This window comes from Saccostrea cucullata, unplaced genomic scaffold (assembly GCF_032062105.1).
Source record: "Saccostrea cucullata isolate Sc308-1 unplaced genomic scaffold, CSIRO_AGI_Scuc_v1 ctg1472, whole genome shotgun sequence".
Classification (NCBI taxonomy): Eukaryota; Metazoa; Mollusca; class Bivalvia; order Ostreida; family Ostreidae; genus Saccostrea; species Saccostrea cuccullata.
Genome location: NW_026939643.1, coordinates 32,374 through 54,530, shown reverse-complemented (window position 1 = coordinate 54,530; position 22,157 = coordinate 32,374). Strand labels below are relative to the sequence as shown.

The window sequence follows — 22,157 nt, the reverse complement described above, 5'->3', positions numbered from 1 at the left end:
TCATTTTACCTTGTTTGTCAAATTGATGCATGTTATCCATGGTATGCTTTGGACAAAGCCTTTGCTATTTAATATAATTTGTTCCTACTTTCATGACATCACTTTCACGGGATTAAAAATTCTTTATCCCCATCTGTAATGTTTTTTGATTGTCTGCGAAAAGTTTGCTTTATTTCTGTAATTTAGACTCTCCACTGTATTTCTTATTTTCTACGAATGTGAAAAGGAAGTAACAACTTATTTATACCAGAATTGCATCATTTTATATTTGTTTATTTCATGCGGATTTCTGAGAACATGTTTAGGACACGGTCTTTTTTCTTTCCCAGTAATTGTTTTTACGCCTATAATTTGACTTTTCTTCAAAAAATACTCGTCATCCTCATCTGTAATATTTATATCTGTACAAGAAAACCCCAACTCATATTCAATGTGTTTGTGAAAAGTTTGCGTTATTTCGTTAATTAGACTTTCCACTGTATCTCTAATCTGTATGACGCATTCTGACTGCAGATTCATATCTTTATGTGCAGTAAAAACCTGTAACTGGATTGATGTTTTATTAACAGCAATTGCAATGTAATGGCTAGCATCTTCAACCGTGTAGAATGCGGCATTCTTACAAAAGAACTTCATATCAAGGGCCCTCCATTCCCTAAAGCAGTTTACTACCAGCCTAAAGAAGAAAAAATGAGGCAAGTACGTCTTGAAATGGAACACCATAATCGATGTTTTTTGCCCTTTGTTGATTGCATCTCTACAGTCATCAGTAAGTTCAGTTCTGTTCATGCTCGGGATGTAATAGGTTGGACCGCTAGGATCATCCGGAATTTCTGTCATTAAACCAAGTTTGTCCATGTATGGTAAGATATCATCTTTATGCTGAATAGAAGTATATTCCCAGATTTCACTCAGTTCAGATTCAGTAATTCGTCCCGTGTTGATCAGTGTGTTTTTGCTCACTTTTCTAGCTAGATGATTTTCATCAGTTATGATGTATTTGAACGCATCAACAAACCATTGAACGTCAACAATTATCACATTTTTCATTTTCTCGTCAGCAAAATAAACAATTTGACCAATTTCATGTAAAAACCGAAGGCCATCATCGAGATCTTTATCGCTAGGTAAGTCCACGTCTTCTAATTCTTTTATTTGTTGTACAGAAATAACCTTTCTTCTATTTTTCTTCATCTCAATCAAAACTTTCTCAAGATTTGCCCATTTCAGAGGAATAATCTCTCCCCACTGTGGCATCCTTTCTACAGTTTCCACTATACATTGTCTGAGGCATTCAATTGTGTACTGTTGTTCTGTAGACAAATTCTTTGGTGGGCATTCGACTGTGAAATATCTCCTTCGAGATATCAGGTACTTCAAAGATTGTTCATCAGATAAACAGTTTTCTAGTTCCTCGTAAAACATCTTCTTCAAATCTTCTTTCTGTTTTAAAAATAATAAAAGATTGTTCTTTCAATATGTTAGCTTACAGCTGTTTATAAGTTATAAATCATATAAATAATAATAGAATAAAAAGTAACACCACAAATAGTAAAACAAGAGGCCTAAGTGCCTTAACGGTTACATAAGTATAATACAGACTGTAAAAGATCCATTGACGTATTTAACAAGATTAATTTATAACTGATAGATGAAGTGTTGTTGAAGAAGCGTAAAAGTACCCTAGTAATCTTGCTTATTGTACATTTTGAGACCATAGCGATTTACTTGTGTTTTTGTAAATATATACAAGAGGCCCAAGGGCCATATCGCTCACCTGAGTACATCTACTAGGAAAAAGCACATATCAGATCAAAACTGAAAGTTTACTGGGGGGGGGGGGCTTGAATTATAACCCTCTTGGGTGTCATGATTTGAACAATGTACAATCTACACTACCTGAGGATGATTCCATATAAATAGAAATATATCACTAATCATGGCTTTGAAGTACTTGAAAAGAAGATTTTAAAAGGTTTCCCTATATATCCTTATGTACAACTTTTGTCAGCCATTTTCGGCCCAAAACTAGCCCCAGAGGTCATGATTTGAACAAACTTGATTCTTCACTAACTGAGGATGATTCCACATTAGTTTTATCTTTCCTGGCCCAAAGGTTCTTGAGAAGAAGATTTTTAAAGATTTTTCCTATATATTCCTATGTAAAACTTTGGTCGGCCATTTTGGCCAAATCCTAGCCCCGGGGGTCATGATTTTTTCCTATATATTCCTATGCAAAACTTTGGTCGGCCATTTTGGCCCCACCCTAGCCCCAGGGGTCATGATTTGAACAAACTTGAATCAACACTACCTGAGGATGATTCCACATGAGTTTCATCTTTCCTGGCACAGTGGTTCTTGAGAAGAAGATTTTTTTAAAGTGCTATTAATTTTTCACTAATTCATAATTATCCCCCCCCCTTTGGAAGAGGGCGTGGCCCTTCATTTGAACAATCTTGAATCCCCTTTACCCAGGGATACTTTGTGCCAAGTTTGGTTGAAATTGGCCCAGTGGTTCTTGAGAAAAAGATGAAAATGTGAAAAGTTTACGACAACGACAACGACAACGCCAACAACAGACGACGGACAAATTTTGATCAGAAAAGCTCACTTGAGCCTTCGGCTCAGGTGAGCTAAAAAGGATTACATTTATGATAATGAATGCAAAATGTACAAATACAATGTATAACTGCTTAATGTTAGGTATTTTATATATACCAGGGTTGATCCAGAAGTTGGAATTTCTTTCTTAAATTTTATCGTGATTTGATGAAAGGAAACAACTTGCATATTTATAATATAGAGTCATATTGCAATAATATTGAAAAAGAAGATGGGCATATAAGGCGAGCAGAATGCCTATAGCGCGACTGATAAGAAGGGAAAAATTAATCTCAATTATATTCAAATTTTATGTCATATTTCATCTAATATTAAAGTATACTTAATGTAAAATCTCTACAATTTACAAAAATCTTACAAGGACTGAAAATATTTGCCTATGAAAAAGCTTACACACACTTAAAAGAACAAAAACGATCATTCTCTCATACTTAAACAAAATTTTTCAATATGAGTGGGTCTTCTCTCCATTTTTTTGAAAGATGATCCTAAAAGTGTGCAATAAAATACACATTTTGTGGTTTTCAAAAACATGGAGAGAAGACCCACTATACCTTAAAAGTACACTTTTATGACACAACATTAGTATCTTTCCGAGAAATACTTCAAGTCCATTAAGTCGCGGGTCATATCACAAACATGATTTAAATGCCTTAAATCTACATGAGCGGTGTAGTATAGTGGTTAACGCATTAGTCTCAAAGCAGTATGCTATTGATACGTCGGATTTTTATTGATAGGGTTCGAATCCCACGAATACCATCTAATAATTTTATGAAAGACATTTTTTACAAAATTTTTTTCACTCTCAAAAAAGTTTTTTTTTCTCATAATTTCAAAAATTTCAATAATTATAAGTTAATTTAAATTATCAATTCACATATTTAATATGATTTCTTAATTTCTGACACTATAGGCATTCTGCCCGCCTTGTTCGCTCATCTTCTTTCACCACTTCCCAATTACCAATAAGTTCACAAGAGCTTTCTGAAGATAGATTAATTGTTGTGAAACCCGGGGAAGACTTCAACGTTACGTCAAGTTTGATATGTCACGTCACGTTATAGAAGCATCTCACCAAAATGTCCAATTCGATAACGTATTACTACAAAATGTTACCCTTCTCCATTTTTTCTCTGAAGAAAAGCTTTGGTATCCGCTCGAACCAACCTTTCTTCATTTTTCACTCATATTTTAAAATAGTCCCAATCTTTCCATATGATGTTCCGATTTCAGTAGCAATGTCAAGAACAGTACTTCAACGGACAAAGTCCATAAACGTTTTTAATTTGTCAAGGGGGGGGGGGGACATTTAAAACAGACCCTACAAAAGGCGGTCAAACCTTTAATCAACGTCCAAGGAAGTTCTATTTTTCTCAAATTTCTTATGCCACTTGAAAACCAGTAAGTAAATGCATTTTTCCGCATAGTATGTCAATAATATACGCGTTTAAGATAGAGTGATTCCGTGATTTTCACAGAACTTAAGACTTTACCGAAATTTGACGTTGTCTAACAAATAGAAGATGAACAATCAATTTCCAACTAATAAACTAAATATCCAATAAAATCAATAAAACTCTCACACAGAGGTTTATAAAAGACCAAGCAATCGTAACAATGACATAATTTTTGTTTTATATACCTTATAGGAGGGTTTTATTCTAATTTCACGTATTAAGAATTAAAATGACAATAAACGCGTTAATGTCTACCCTGCATTTCCAAACAACCGTTTCTAAGACAACTGCTACGCAAGTGAGTTAAGGCTATGTATGGAGGTTTCTATGAAAAATATCTAGTTACAACCTGTAATTGCTATACATGCCGCAAAGAAAATGCCAAGACTTGTTTACTTATTCATTCTTGGTACCCAGGATATGCGATAGCCAATACACATTATGACGTCATACTATGACGTCATCAACCTTTACTACACACGTTTACAAGAAACATCAGCAAAATCGCTTCGGCGCAATGGCATACCTTACTTTGTTTTGCAGAAACAGGGTATAAAGAGACGCAGAATATTCCAAGGTTTTAAGATATTGCTGCACAAATGTCGACACTGCAATTGATAAGTTACTATTTGTGCAGTACTAAGTTGAAACAGGGAAAAATGCACAGTCCAGTGTACGATTAGTAAAATATTTATCGTTTGAAGAAGAGCATAGGATTTGTGCAGCAATTTTATTACTTTTAAGAATATTCTCCTTAGTATTATACATTATTTAATTTAAATTAGATAGGATATGCCCTTGCGCTGACGTTGTTTTGTTGGTGTGTTTTATTTCCTTCAATGGGGAAGAACTATGACGTCATAATATGACGTCATAATGTGCACTTGCAATAATATACTGTCGGTATTAAGTATCCATAAGAAAATCAATTTGCACATTCTCTGTATATAAAATACTCAATTTATGCATTTTTATAACCTCATTTGCATAGAAATCCCATACTTAGCCTTAACTCACTTGCGTATAGAGTTACTTTCAAAAATAGTTTTTTTATTTAAAATATCCAACAAGTATCTATTTTCTCATTTGTAATTTTCAACCAATTTCACTTAAAAAATGAATAAAATATGAAGAAATTCTACGAACTTTTGGATCAACCCTCGTAAAGATAAGTTTAGTCATTTGTATAGTGCTACAGTCCTCATAGTCCAATTAAAGATTATAAAGAAAAGAAATTGTGAAAAGAACAAGCATTGATCTCTGAAAACCAAGTGGGATCAAGTGTCACTGTGAAGTTAGTATTCCCTATCAACCGGTCATAGCCGCAATGTGCTTATTGTCATGATTGTGTAAACAGACACATTTTTGAATATGAGGATGCTAGATCATTAAACATCTACTTAATAAGCATCAGGAAACTTCTTTTGTCTTGATAATTTTGTAGGATGTGTAATGTTTTCTTACCACTTCATCTGCATGAGAAGCAACAGTAATAACAGGATGAAAATTAGCTTTTGACTCCGTGCTTTCCAGAATTATGTGTGTTTTTCCGACATCACAGTATGTTTGTATGGATTGCAACCAGAAATGAAAATAGTCTGAAAAAATCAATAACTTAAATTAATGTATTGATTTAATGACCACCTCTACATCTCAAAGACTACGACCGTTTCATTTGAGTACAAGTTGAAGGCCTCATTTATGTCAGTGACCTACATGTAATTAATGCGCATGTTTCGCTAAAAAAAATTAAAATTGGACATTGGTAAAATTACTTTACCATGATCAAAGGAATAAATAATATATACAAGCATATCTTCATTTGATACACTGTAAAACAGTTTGGTTTTATTATACCTCTACTGATCTTTATTTACAAAAAAGTTCGATTTTTATAAGTGTTTATTATACATACGAGGTGTTATCAAAAAGTCCGTGGACTGGCGCAATAAAATTTAAACCGCTTTAGGTATAGTAATGAATTTTTAAATATTTAATAATCATCATCTTTTCTATCTATAGAAAAAACAACAAATCATAGATTTTATTTTTTTCAAAAATTAATAATGTTTTTGTAAGCAATGGTTTGTCTAGGCGGCGCAACATCGAAAATAACGTTTTTTTCGCCTTCGGGTATTACTGAGGAAAACTCCTTTGTTATGAACATCTGACATAAAAAATCCCATTAATTCAGGTTTGTAATGGGACTGTATAAGCCCGTAAAAGAGCTTGAGTCAGAAAGTACACAAATTCGCCTGTTTTCAAAATAGGACAATTTTGCCTCTAGATATATCTACAGACTATATATTTTTTCAAACCAACTTTCTTTTTTCAATATATCTTTCATATTTTCCGTAAGAGGTCTTCAAAATAGCATATGTATATGGCCGAATTTCGTACATTTTACGGAACGTCATAATGAGGTTGTGAATTTTAACACTTCTTGAGTTCTCATAAATAAAGTGGTAAATATTTATTAATTGATGAGAATTTCACAAAAATGTATTTTACAATATATTACAGATAGTACTTTGATATTTTGTTAATAAAGGATAACTTAATTTGAAATTATAACGTCAGGTGTAAACAAGCATAGGTACATGTACAAGTGAAAATGACAGCGTTTCCGTTCAGCACCCGTGTGTTTATCGCAGTACACGTAAATGATTCTAGATACATTGTAACGTTTCATTATTGACATTGATAATGTTTTAAAATAATAAATTCATGAATAAATTACATAAACTTTATGCATATGATATTTTAATCAACCTGTATATATAAAGCCAAGTCCAAGAACGTAGCAACCCGGGGGATGTTAAATGTTAAAATAAAAATGGTACTGGTCACACAATTGATTGCGCCCATGGGAAAAGGGCCCTTTTTAGCAATTTTTATGCATTTTGAGTTTTTCACGGATTTTGATAGAGTAAGGTTAAAAGTTGTCAAATATGATTTTTTTTTTGGTCCTACATCTACTCTAAGTAGGTTTTTTCTTCATTTTAATCAAAGATACTTTAACAAGTTCATAATGACGTCATGTTTTTCAACAACGTCAAACGTTTTCAGAGTAAACGTAAAATGATTTTCTTTTCTAATTTTAATACGGTAATTAATAGTTACATAATATTTAATATTTGCCCATGCGCATTATTATTTTTTATCTCATTGTCTCTTTTAATTATCAATAATTATTTAATAGTTACATGTATATATATATTATGGATTCAGAGCGAGTGTTTGCTTAACATTTCACTTTTTTATGACACCAGGGGGAAACCTGAACAGCTAGCAGGCGACATCCATTCAGTCTTTTTGGAAAAAAATATTTTCTCAAACAAAATACGGTATTTACTAGTAATCCATACAAGAGTCATTTGATAAGACTGTAGAATTCATTAGAAAATTATTATAATTTAAACATTGCTCTCAATAGGTCAAGATGTATTTTTTTTTTTTGCTTGAATTCAGCATAAAACGATATATCTTTGGTTACCATATATGTGAAAATTAATTTAAAAAACTATATCTGGAACAATAATACGCTATCTCAATGCTACTGCGAAGTGAAAATTTAATTGATCGTTCTTTTTCTTCTAAATTTCAAATAAAGAATTTTAACATGTTATTACGCTATACAAAAGACCGTGACTAAAAAGGAAATTCCATTGAATCATTGCATCTATAAGATTGTCAGTCTGCATGGGTAAAATAATGACACTGCTTTTTGGAAAATATAAAGGATACACGAAATATTTTTCAGTCTAGCAGTTAAATTTTCTTAATATTGACAAATCAAAAAGGTGGAAATTTCATAAACAAATAAATGAGTTATAATCCGCACACAATTAAATAATAGATCTATAGACCAAGACTTAATGTGTGCGTTGGTGAGGAAAGGGGGGATGGTAAAAATCTAAATGACAGAAACTTACAATTCCTCTGAACACGACTTAAAATAAATAAATACATATTTTTTACCTCCCAAGTTTTAGGTGCACAGGCGTAGAGAACACTGCGTATACTTTTTATTCCTCATATGTAAGACAGTACATTCTCCAACAAAGGACACCTCTAGAGAGGGTGCCACGTGATATTTTACTTGTGAAGATATTCTTTTTCTCAAAATAATCATCCTCATGTTTTAGCAAAATGTTATCACGATCATCGGCGGCTTTGCAAAGTTTTTAGAAGAAATAATAAATGGATTTATTTTCAATAATCTATACAGCGTGTTTATTGACAATCTCTAGACATGGTTGAAGTTTCATTTTTCCCTGTCATCTTTCTGCTTTTCAACATTTTCAACTATTTTCGACGCTTGTGTATTTTTGAACAATACCTATACTTCGTTGAACGAATACTTCCGAGAGCAGCATATTAGCAAACTTCTAATGCAAGAACGCCGCTAAATAAGAGGCAGATCCAGTGCAGGTGCCTCTGGTGTGCGCACAACCCCACCCTTTCGATTTTTTAAAATAATATTTACTAAACTATATAAAAACATATTATTAAAATCAGGTTTCCTTATTTTGTGTATGTGAGAGCGTGTGTGTTTGTGATTTAAACCTAGGGCAGGGTGCCCCTAATTTTTTTTTATCTTGAATTATTCCTTACATCCAATCTATCGAAATATCAAAATCTTATTTAGGGACGGCCTGCCCTAAAAGACTTCTAGGACAAATTTATTTTCTAAATGTCACTTTTTCGGTCTTTTTTTTTGTGAAAACATCCTATGGTGAGCGATGTCGGAAACTACTTTTTTACCACTCTTTTTATAACACATCATAATTGTTGATACATCAAACACAGAACAGAGACATTTCATCCTTTTTGAGATTATTCTGATAATAAATTGATAAATTTATTATTTATATATAAAGGCCGGCTAAATATTACAGTATTCCTATATTACATATGTTGCCTTTTTAACAGGATGCTTATAGACATCCCCAACCCTAAAAAATACACATGGAAAACGAGGCAACATGCAGACTTGGGCTGACATATTTGAAAATCACGATTTTATGAATGGATCTATAATGGGTCATTTACTAAGAATAATTTTCAAAAAGCATAATCTACATATTATTGAAATATTGGACCTCTCTCTCACTCTCGCGCGCGCTCTCTGGAACATGCTGACTACCTTTTAATATTTAGACTAAATGAAAAATATCAATGTCTGAGCAAAATATAACCATAAAAAGATTGAGTAAACATTTAAGAAATAAACAACGTTATTCAGTGAACATGGCGTTATGAATAGCAATTGCTCTGCTGGCATATTCCATGATGCGCGCTAGCGCATCATGGAAAATATGCCAGCAGAGCAGTTGCTATTCATAATGCCATGTTCACTGAATAATCGTTGTTTATTACTTATATTTGCATTCTTTGATTTTTTTTAAAGAATATCAGAGGAAATCCTGACTTACATGAGGACGCGGTCTCTTTTCTTCAGTAATGAAAAAGATACAGCTTTAAAATCATTACACCTGATCAATTGTCCTTTTTTCTAATGAATGACAAACAATTTATAAAGTTTTCCCCTCTCAAACAGTAATCTGGATACAAGCAGGGCCGTCATCACATTCTCTTAATTTTTGTTTTGATGCAGTTGTGACGTCATCGATCAACGTTATTGAAACCCTCCGACAAAAATCAATAATTTAACATTATGATGAAAAATGAAGACGCTTTTATAATGATTATTATTCCAGAATGCTTTTCCATGATTTTTTTTAAGCTTTTCATATTTATTTTTAATAGCTGAAATCATTCTTGATATACTAGTTAAAGAAATTTCCTCTTTCTGAGTGTTATTACCCAAATGTGAAGAGTTATCTTTCTTTGTTCAAATATATATGATGTGAAAAAATAAAAATATGGCAGTTATCTACAATTTTTAAAAAGTTTTATTTTACCATTAAATACACTGACCAAAATTGAATTTTTAAAGATATAAATCAGCAATTTTAAATAGGCTGAATTTCTTTTTTTTTAAAGAATATTATTAAAAAATTATTTTTATTCCTTTTATGAAACATTTCATATATATACTTCTCAGCACGTTATTTAAGTGTAGTAGAATTTGTTCTACACTAATGTGATGGAGCAATTGCACTCATAGCAGAAGCAGTTGCGTCTATCGTCCTATGAACGCAATTGATGACTGCATGTTCATAGTGGAGAGAGCAATGGATATGCAAATATATAGATCTACATCTGACCTGTAGACATTTACAAGTTAACCGCTCGCGATCTACCCGATGCGCGATAATGTTTATGTAACACACAGAATATATTGAAGCCTATGTACGAACTTTAAATAGTAATAATGTTATTTATTTAAATTTTTTCAAAAATTGATATTCTTTGAACATCTAGAGTTATTGATCTGACAATCACCACGAGTACGAAAAATATTGAAGTTCCCGCAAAACTTTGACGTCATTTTCTGTACATTGTGACGTCACGAGAAAATATTGACGACTTGTCAAATCAAAGCAAATAGACCTTATGGTTATAACCTGGCCACTTTGGAGGACTTCTGTTACATGTAAACAGTGCTCCACAATAGACATGCAGATGTGGAAAGCATAGACTAACGCAATTAAAACATTTCTTCATTTTTTTTTTTGTTTTTAATTGAACTAAGAAATAGGCTATATTAGAATCTGTTTAGCCTACCATTTACCACGCATAAATAATGCATTTATGCTAAAAAAGGATTTATGGTTGTGTTTACATAATTTACAGTAACCTTTCTTATGAAAGATTTAATCCTTGCCGTGCAAGGTTTTATAAAAATGGAATTATATAAAGGAAAATTTGCTTTCTGCATGCGCAGCTGAGCAAACGACATTCATAAATATTAAATTTACACATGGGGCGCATTCCTCTCGGAGAAAAAAACTTGTTGAAAAATACGCGTAAGATACCAAAGTTTGATTTTATTCTTGAATTTTTTTTCCGAGAGGAATGCGCCCACTTGAAATTTTAAAGTGAATCTGTAAAATCGGTGAAAAATTCCGGAAAAGTCAAAACCCTTATAGGTTTTAGCCGTTACGATGAAGAAGCCAACATCCGGTTTGACTAAAACTACCCACCCCTGCATTGACGAAGTCGAGTAGATACGGAAACCACAAATAGTTTTCAAGAAAATGATGATTTATTTTTCAAGAAATTCACAGGCCGTATATTGTACTTTCTGACTTTTGTTCTTTGCAAGTTTTACATTATTTAGTAAATTCTATAAAATGTTATCGTAGATTTTGTATAGAGTGTCCAAACAATTGAGGGCTTTCAAATGACGTCAAAAGGGGAGAGGGGGGTCTTTTTCCACAATTTCATAAAGTTTGGCGCCTGAAAAAACTGTTTTACACCTAGAAAATGTTAAATCTGGCTACAGTAAAATAAAATGCATCCAGAGGACTTGTTTTTAGTGCCAAAATAGATTCCGAGAGGAAAGGAATGAACAGTTTATGTCGATTTGTACTCAAGATGTGAAAAGTCAATCACGTCAAAAAATGGCGTTGGTTATTTGTGGTTGATATAGAACTCAAAAGCAAACTGTGCTGGCACAATCAAGCAAGGATCTCTCCCAATGTATAAATCCACGTGCAATATCATATGCATTGAAAGCAGTCTTTCGTGACATTGTATATTCATACAAACAAGAGGTTTAAGTCCTTATTCAACTCCAGGAAACTTCATCAAGATAAGTGTATGAGGTATAAGAATCGGACTTCGAAAATTATGACGTTTTGTTAAGTCATAAAATTAAGCGCCGGGTGATCATATAATGTCGTTTTAATTTTATCATAATTTGGCAAGTAATGAATGTATGAAGTAAAAAATTTCAACATTTCTTTATTTTTTGTTGCTTTATGTTCCTTGTAATTTTTGAAAGCACAGTCTACGTAGTATTAATTTTATCGCCTCAGTCCACGAACTTTTTGATAACCCCTCGTATATTGGTTTTTTCAAATATAAAAGTCAGATTGTAGAATATGATGTTTTGTTTCTAGGAATCGCAATAAATGGACTAATCCCTGTTAGTCAAATGAACTCATTCCTGCTTCGGAAGCTAATAATCTGTTATCCGTGGTCCGCTAAATTTTAAGTTAATTACCAGTACTACATGTATTTTGATGTATTTATCCCCGTATATAAAAAATGAGCTAAATCCGGATTCGAAAGCTGATTTCCGCAATTACCCAAGTTCCATCATTTTTTGTATTGATATTAAAATCAATTAAAAGTAAATCATTGAGAGAGTTATCAAGAATTCAGTTCCCTTCGATCATGACTATTTCTTTCAGCTGCGCCTCGTGAAATAATCTTGTCCTTTTGCACTGGGAGCATGCTAACCCCCAGTGATATACTATAATGATATATTAATTCCATAGAAAAAGCTACAGGTGGATAAATCTCCATCCATTAACCAGAAACGCAAATTTCTGCTTTGAAAGCTAATTGCAAGCTACCCGTAATATTTAAGATTTTTTGTGTCAATATTCGCTGGGGGATAAGGAAGCATACAAAATAATATACCTTGACTAAATCAGTGCTTCATTATGACGTCAAAGTAGGCGAGGTGACGTGAATTTAAGAACAAATGTTTTCATAATATTGGTATTTAGAGATGTAATTTAAGGGGGCTGACTATAGTTTTTTTGTGTGAAAACTACAATAGCGAAACTCTTCATTTTTGTACCATATATAACGTACATTATCTTCAGTGTACATGCAAAGTTTGGGGGAAATCTACCACCAGGTATTTTGTGGGACCATCTCAAAATACAGGTACTGTACATTTACTATAGGATAATATAGGAAAATGCAAATCTTTAGCCCTTTAAAGCAAATTATACAAATACTACAATAGGCATTTTGTTCAAACTATAATATTTGATGAGTAATACTATATTATACACTATATGTAAGAAACACAAAATTCTACCGTCTTGTTACCAGAGGGGGCATCCCAAAATGCAAAAAATTAACAAATTTTACTTATTTTATAGAGTACTACAAAAAATGACGTACAGAATGGATTCACGTGAAAGCATAATAAAAATATTGGAGATATTCTCAATTTTTTATTTTTCAAATTTAAAGAGCGTATATTTATTACTCTTTCTTTAATGATGTTTTTATTACCCCATTCTTTAAGAGCTTAAGATTATCGCAACGTCAAAAACACTCTGCAACGACGTAAACCTACCTATCAATTGCAAAATCGGCTAAAAAATCAGTTATATCAAATTTTGTCACATTTTATACGTATAATTTTTTTAATTTTGTTAGATTTTAATAATTGAGCGAAAAAAAATACATTAAAACAGTAACTACACTTCATTTTACTATGATGCGCGCGCAAAATATTGCACAATGAACACTATAGTCGACCTCCTTAACTCTATAAAATGAATAGAAACGTGTAAACATTAACAAAAATGAAATGTTCTTATATTGTTATGCTGTTTTCTGTCATTTTTATTAAAATCTACCACGGATGACGAAAAATTTCGGTTCATATGTAAGAAAAAAAAAATCAAACCATCGGGTAAGGTTTAGGGCAAATTGTGTTGAATTAGTATTTTACTGAAGGGATAGTGTAATTTTAGCAGCCCTTTTTGGCAAAACCGATGCTTTTCAAATTCATTATTTTCTTAAAGAAATTTTTAAAATCTGGGGTATTGTTGTTCTGTTTGCTTTTTAGCTCATCTGAGCCGAAGGCTCAAGTTAGCTTTTCTCATCAAAATTTGTCCGTTGTCTGTCGTCGTTGTCGTTGTCGTTGTTGTCGTCGTAAACTTTTCACATTTTCATCTTCTTCTCAAGAACCACTGGGCCAATTTCAACCAAACTTGGCACAAAGTATCCTTGGGTGCAGGGAATTCAAGTTTGTTCAAATGAAGGGCCATGCCCTTTTCCAAGGGGAGATAATCATGAATTTGTTAAAAATTAATTGCATTTTTAAAAAATCTTCTACTCCAGAACCGCTGGGCCAGGAAAGATGAAACTCATGTGGAAGCAACCTCAGGTAGTGTAGATTCAAGTTTGTTCAAATCATGACCCCCCGGGGCTAGGGTGGGGCCAAAATGGCCGACCCAAGTTTTACATAGGAATATATAGGAAAAATCGTTAAAAATCTTCTCCAAAACCACTGGGCCAGGAAAGATGAAACTCATGTGGAATCATCCTCAGGTAGAGCAAATTCAAGTTTGTTCAAATCATGACCCCCAAAGCAAGGGTGGGGCCAAAATGGCCGACCCAAGTTTTACATAGGAATATATAGGAAAAATCTTTAAAAACCTTCTTCTCCATAACCACTGAGCCAGGAAAGATGAAACTCATGTGGAATCATCCTCAGGTAGAGCAGATTAAGTTTGTTCAAATCATGACCCCCGGGGCAAGGGTGGGGCCAAAATGGTCGACCCTAGTTTTACATAGGAATATATAAGAAAAATCTTCTTCTCAAGAACCACTAGGACAGGAAAGATGAAACTCATATGGAATCTTCCTCAGGAAGTATAGATTCTAGTTTATTCAAATCATGACCCCTGGGGCAAGGATGGGGCCAAAATGGCCGACCCAAGTTTTACATAGGAATATATAGGAATCGTTAAAAATCTTCTTCTCCAGAACCACTGGGCCAGGAAAAATGAAACTCATGTGGAATTATCCCCAGGTAGTGTAGATTCAAGTTTGCTCAAATCATGACCCCCGGGGCTAGGGTGGGGCCAAAATGGCCGACCCAAGTTTTACATAGGAACATACAGAAAAAAAAATCTTTAAAAATCTTCTTCTCCAGAACCACTATGCCAGGAAAGATGAAACTCATGTGGAATCATCCTCACGTAGTGTCGATTCAAGTTTGTTAAAATCATATCCCCCGGGGCTTGGATGGGGCCAAAATGGCCGACCAAATTTTTACATAGGGATATATAGGGAAACTTTTTTTTAATCTTCTTTACAAGTACTTCAAAGCTATGATTAGTGATATTTATATGGAATCATCCTCAGGTCCTCAGTTAGTGTAGATTCTAGTTTGTTCCAATGATGAACACCTGGAGGTGGGGGGGGGGGGGTAGTAAATTCAAGCCTGATGTGCTCGGGTGAGCGCTGTGGCCCCTGCGCCTCTTGTTTATTAAGGAAAATTTCGCTATTAATAGAAGTCACGTGATGCCGTAGCGGTGTTGCACGTCATTGTGTTAGACATTCTTTTACCTTTATGCAATAAACAATAATGGTTTACGTTTATCAACGGTTTTATTAAATTATCAAACTTAATTTTCTTCTCCCGAAAAATGACATGTGCTTCCTTAACGTACCCGCGTTTAGTATCTGAATAATTAAATCCCGTGTGATCGTCTAGTAACTTAATCACTGATTCAAAAGCTAATTCCGGATTCTCGTCATCATTTTTTCAGTTTTTCATTGGTATAATAAAACAATTTACAAGTATAGGTTTCCCTCGACCTGACCTGGGAACACTAAACGTACGAAAAGCTCACTTTTGATCTTAGTTTCACTTTTCTGCTATAAATATTTAATTAAATGCATGTTTTCCTTTGGAAAAAGAGACTGAGATCTAAAGTATATGTATTTTGATAAAAGAAAAATTGTTTTTAGCAAGATAAAACTTACAATATACTAAGGAAGGTAAAATATTTTATTATTCTTATCTATTCTCACTCATTTATACCTTGTAAATGTTTAAATGTGGCGCACTGTTTTTAAGATATGTTTATCGGTTCAACGTTATGTTGTGAAAGTAAGGGTTGTATATGACGTAACGTCAGGAATTTCTACTTATAGGAAATAACACGCTTAATCCGTTTTCAGCTTACATTTGCAGTATAGTCTTGATAATAAACATGTAGCGTTTTATTTGAAAATAAAGGATTCTTTTCTCACCAATAATGTTGTAACAAAAATAAGTATTATTTCAAGTTATGTACACATTGTCAGACTACTGTATTCCGGAATAACGTCAAGTTTCGTCCTGTCCCGTTGTAACAGAAAAATACATTCAATAGATTTTATTTTAGTTTGATATTTTACAGGATCGTTCACTGACATCATATTTAGACATAAAATGTTTGTTGACAACCTCTGTTAAGGGAGTAGATACCCACATCCTTTGAAATAAAAGTCGTTTAAGATGTCCCATGCAATGAAAATTTGATGTAACGCATTTTCCAAGGTGAAAAAGGAAAATTTTACCGGTATAATTTAAAAATTTGAATTGACATATAATGAGTACTTTTAAACAACAACTTGTTCCCAAAAGATAATGAAAATTTTCCAGGCGCTAAGTTATCAAATCAAACATAATTCATGTCTTGCGTAAATGACGCCATGTCAAATATAAAATTGAAAATACAGCGTAATTTGTTTTGATAATCTGCTTTATCTAAAAAAGTATATTTACCCAAGGTTCTGTCAATAAATTACTATTTTAATAACTACTTCAATGGGATTACGTTATTCTTTAAAACATATTTAAACATTGCACGTTAACAATTCATATTGACGTCGTTTTGACGTTACAACGTTGAGTAGCAATTCCTGACGTTGCATCCATGTAAATAACAAGAGGCCCATGGGCCACATCGCTCACCTGAGCACCAAGGGTAGGACTAATATAAAATGGCTTTTTATTGTAAAGTTTAAATCCAAAAGTAGTCCCATGACCAATCATGGATTTGCTATTTTTTAGAAAATGATTGAGAAGAAGATTTTTAAAGAATTTTCCTATATATTTCTAGGTAAAACTTTGGTCGGCCATTTTGGCCCCGCCCTACCCCCGGGGGTCATGATTTGAAAAAAATTGAATCTACAATACCTGAACATGCTTCCATATAAATATGATGAATAATTGCTTTGTCATTCTTGATAAGAAGTTTTTTAAAGAATTTTCCTATATATCTCTATGTAAAATCTTGGTCGGCCATATTGGCCCCGCCCTACCCCCGGGGGTCATGATTTGAACAAACTTGAATCTACACTACCTGAGCATGCTTCCATATAAATATGATGAATTATGGCTTTGTCATTCTTGAGAAGAAGATTTTTAAAGAATTTTCCTATATATTTCTATGTAAAACTTTGGTCGGCCATTTTAGCCCCGCCCTACCCCCGGGGGTCATGATTTGAACAAACTTGAATCTACACTACCTGAGCATGCTTCCATATAAATATGATGAATTATGGCTTTGTCATTCTTGAGAAAAAGATTTTTAAAGAATTTTCCTATATATTTCTATGTAAAACTTTGGTCGGCCATTTTGGCCCCGCCCTACCCCCGGGGGTCATGATTTGAACAAACTTGAATCTACACTACCTGAGCATGCTTCCATATAAATATGATGAATTATGGCTTTGTCATTCTTGAGAAGAAGATTTTTAAAGAATTTTCTTATATATTTCTATGTAAAACTTTGGTCGGCCATTTTGGCCCCGCCCTACCCCCGGGGGTCATGATTTGAACAAACTTGAATCTACACTACCTGAGCATGTTTTCCAATAAGTTTCATCTTTCCTGGCACAGTGGTTCTTGAGAAGAAGATTTTTAAAATATACCACTAAATTTTCATTAATTCCCAATTATCTCCCCTTTAATAAGGGCGTGGCCCTTCATTTGAACAAACTTGAATCCCCTTCAACCAAGGATACTTTTTGGCAAGTTTGGTTGCAATTGGCCCAGCGGTTCTTGAGAAGAAGTCGAAAATGTGAAAAGTTTACAGACAGATGGACAGACAGACGGACAGACGGACAGACAGACGGACGCCGGACAAAATGTGATCAGAAAAGCCCACTTGAGCCTTCGGCTCAGTTGAGCCAGAAAGTATACATGTACGACAAAATTAAATATACCATTGTGTGTAGGATTAAAAGATGGAAAACATTGTTTTTATTCAAACTCACCTTTGTATTTCCAGGAATGGAACAAGGATCCTTCAGGGTTATGGCGATCAGTCTCATAATGTCTAACTTCATCTTCCAGACCCTTGGACATATCAATAACCACGATATAAAACGCTCTCCTTGACAGGTAAACCTGGTGACATGCGTAATAAGCTACTTGTCCGGCGAAGTCTGTCATACTGATCAGTTTTGTACCACGACTGCTGTGATGGAGAATGCCTTTGATAACATTCCCCTCTTTCTCCTTCATGACCCATGCCAATCTTTGAAAAACACTATCTTCAGGTTTTACACTGAAATCTGATTTGAATCAAAACAGATAGGGAACAATTATTTAATATTGTGAATCAGTCATTCCTGAAAACAAACGAGATGGAAGTGACTTCAAGTGCATTTATACAATTCCAGAAGTACAAATGCATGTGTTCTAGTTGAAATCCAATGTTAAACTGTTGATATGTAAAGGAAGATTTACCATATAAAGTCTTATCTTTAATTTCAATCAAGTCTTCATGGACCTCTAGACCGACCGTTGTCTCTGTAGGTTGATTTTGTTTTGTGTGTCTCCTTTGAAGCTTCCTAAGAAGAGTTGTTTTACCTGCGCCTGCGCATCCCACAATCATACCTCGTGCACGGAACATTTCTACTCTTCCATGGCGGAGACTCTCAACAAATCTTTTTCTGGCACTCAAATCCCATTTCAAAATTTCCTCCGGTATGTTTACTATATAAAGATTAAAATTGCATATCTTTATCTTTATTTGTCTTTAGTAGCATTAAGTAATAACAATACCTAATTTTTCTATAAAATTGGATGCCATCAGCGTTGTTCAACATTTCAATAAAAATGAATACGATTGGACTAATAGAACTAATCGGACACATAATGTGCTACTTATGACCTGAGCACCGAAATGAACATTTGTATGTATACTGAAAGGAAAAGGAAACGCATAATAGCATAATAGCGAAATATATTTAACTATATGGCCGAAAATTACGAAAATTGGTCAAATGTGTATTTTGATTACTGTGCACTAAAATTGCTGGTCAAAATTACTCAACCATGAAATGTATTGCGTCACGTAGGGGAAATGATAAAAAGCCAAAAACACGTGCATGTTGATGATGACAATTTTATGATCACATTTTGTAGTGCTAATCGATGCATTGGTGTTATAGACATCGTTTTCCGCATTTGCAATCAGTATAAATTTCGTGCAATCATAGTACGGCTGACGGAACTTACACTGGTTCCAGTAATTGAATTGCGTAAGTGAATAAAAAGGCAACAAGATGTTGCTGTGCAGTTTGTTTTAAACTTTTCAACAAAAAAGAGTTTTTCAGTTGTCAGAGAGTAAATTAAAAGGTTTCCAACCAACCATGGCTGTGACGTTGACGCGTAACAACGTCACACAAAGACAGGGCTTTTCATCATGTCACCTCGATTGTTGTCAAATTATTATCACTGAAACAGACATTTATACAGCAAACTATCATACCAATATTTTCACCCTAAAATTGACAGAAATTTTCTGATTTAATTTGGACCGCAAGCTTGGCAACTTTTACGTCGATTTTACTCTCACGCGCGCACGTACGCGTCGTGTGCGTAATGTTTTTAGCATGTTCACACTGGGATAATGTAGCCAGTGTTTGTCGAGACTTTCTCACAAACATTCATGTGTACCAAACCAGCTGGATTCTGTAAATTCTATCCTAAAATGAAAATTCGTGGCACTCATTTGGCGGGGGGATTTGTTGGCTTTGGAATAGTGCACCTTCTATCAACCATTAAGACTATTGTCGGAAGAGTTGAATAATAATCAAATGAGAAAAATAAATGCTCTGGTGAACTCAATGCACAAGAAAATCAAGGCTGCTACCAATGTGCAAGGGTGACGATGAGAATTTTTATTTTAATTTTGAGGGTATCGACATATCAATTTCAATAACTCAGGAATTATCAGTCAAAGTCACACAAGATTTTGGTATCTTGTAGATTAAAGATGAATTAAAATGTTTGAAAACAATACTGAAAAACATTTTCGAAATATTAGTTTTAATTTAATTTAAAAGTAAAATATGCGTTTCTTTTTCCTTTCAGTATACAAAAAGAACTTTATTCTGTCAAACTTTTTGAATATTTGAGGATGTAAAGTTCCCAAGCATCCGCTGACGTTATCTGATTTTTGATTGGGATCAACTGAGGAGGTTTAATGATTCTACGTCTTTATAAGGTGACATGATAAAGACAAAATAACATTAGAGCTACGAGTGCAAGAAAGCAAACAAAAAAGATAACACAGGAAGAAGAAGAAAAAGAGAAGAGAAACGGTACCTTGCAGGACTCTAATTTGCGACTAATTTAGTCGTTCATGAGCTTCTAAGTTTTGATTCGCACTTAAATTAGTGTATTTTTAAATTGCTTTTATATTACCTCATACTTTGAAATTATGAATATTTTCAACATTTTTTTATTTAAGAGATACAATGAACTTAAAAAGTGCAATTTGAACAGAATGGACAGAATGTGTATCGGCATACAGTTTTTTCTTTATCAATATTGTATGTAAGACATACATGTATCTATGTTGATTATTTTCCAACGGATTTATGAAACATGGTCTTGTTGTTTTCAGTATGATGTCTACTGCCGAAAAATTATTCAGATCTAATCAATTGATTTTATTGGGAAAAATCAGAAGGAGTATAATAAATACATTTAAATATCTTATTTAGTTAATATGATTACACAAAGTAATCAATGAAACACAGAACAGTTAAGAAGTCTATAAATATATAACGATTATAATCCACGATTATTTCCAATGCAGGTATCATATTTGCTTTATGTCTCTACCTTTTTTTAGCAAATAGTTCATAACTATGCTAAATAAATACTTACAACGTTTACTGATCCTGCCATGAATCCCCTCGTCAGACACGGTACAGTGTGTGATGATGTCCCGCTGTAGGTTGTCTATGAAGAGGTCGTACATCTCCTCTGGATAGCGCGGTACATACAGACATCTCTCTCCCTCACTCCTCTTATAATACCAGGACCGGCAGTATTCTGATATCACGTCACGTGACGCCGTGGTCAGGAAAAACTCCAGATCACCGTCCTTCACCAGACACTCCGTAATAAAGGCGTACATGAGGTCATGTCGGATGTCGTCTGATATAAAGGTTATCACACCGTCACATGTTTCTGTGATTTCATCAGGAAGATCTACCGAACTGTCATCATTAATATCAGGGAAATATCTGTCTCTGATTTTGTCTTTTGTACTGTTTTCTGATTGTTCATTGAGTTTCACCTGATATTTCTCAGTTAACAGTAAGCAATACAATAGACTTCGGACTTCTGGTGGGTAGGTATGGTATTTACCTAATACAGAAAGGATTTATTAATGAAAAGACCAAATTATACTCAAGACTAGTCATGATATTTCATCTCATAACATTTTACAATTCTCTCGCTACATTTAAAATTTTGTTTTATCCGTAAAGTAGATTTAAATCTTAAGTGAATATAAAAAGAGATATTGATTGTTTCCTATCCTGCCTTGTATGCAATTTTAAAATCATTTTACTAGGGGTTTTGTTTTCTTTTCAACTTGTGATGATCGTGTTCGGTGTTAATTTGATACATTTGGAGTTTGATGGAAGCTGAGGTTAATCCAGATGTCTTAAGCACTTGTGTTTTTTCCGCCATATTATATCATAAATGGATAGAAACTTTTACTCGATATTCGGTAGTTTCAATTAACAAGAGGCCCATGGGCCACATTGCTCACCTTAGCACTGTTGCTAGGAAAAAGTCGAATTTAGTTTATTATTGAAAAGTTTAAATCCAAAAGTATAGTCCCATGACCAATCGTGGCTTTGCTATTCTTGAAAAGAAGATTTTTAAAGAATTTTCCTTTATATTTCCATGTAAAACTTTGGTTGGCCATTTTGGCCCCGCCCTGCCCCCGGGGAGTCATGATTTGAACAAACTTGAATCTACATTACCTGAGGATGCCTCCATATAAATATGATGAATTATGGCTTTGTCATTCTTGAGAAGAAGATTTTAAAGAATTTTCCTATATATTTATATGTAAAACTTTGGTCAGCTATTTTTGC

At 33.7% G+C, this 22,157-nt stretch overlaps 1 protein-coding gene across 1 annotated transcript in view; it reads right to left on the bottom strand.

The window, feature by feature from the left end:
* Positions 1–237: 237 nt before the first annotated feature.
* Positions 238–22,157, bottom strand: part of LOC134253502 (uncharacterized) — a 39,923-nt gene continuing 18,003 nt past the window's right edge. Inside the window, exons 5-9 of the mRNA XM_062736025.1 lie at positions 20,932–21,417; positions 18,424–18,747; positions 18,024–18,323; positions 5,547–5,680; positions 238–1,443 (exon numbers count right to left, since the gene is read on the bottom strand). Coding sequence (XP_062592009.1) covers positions 238–1,443; positions 5,547–5,680; positions 18,024–18,323; positions 18,424–18,747; positions 20,932–21,417 — 2,450 coding nt within the window. The remainder of the gene's footprint in view (positions 1,444–5,546; positions 5,681–18,023; positions 18,324–18,423; positions 18,748–20,931; positions 21,418–22,157) is intronic.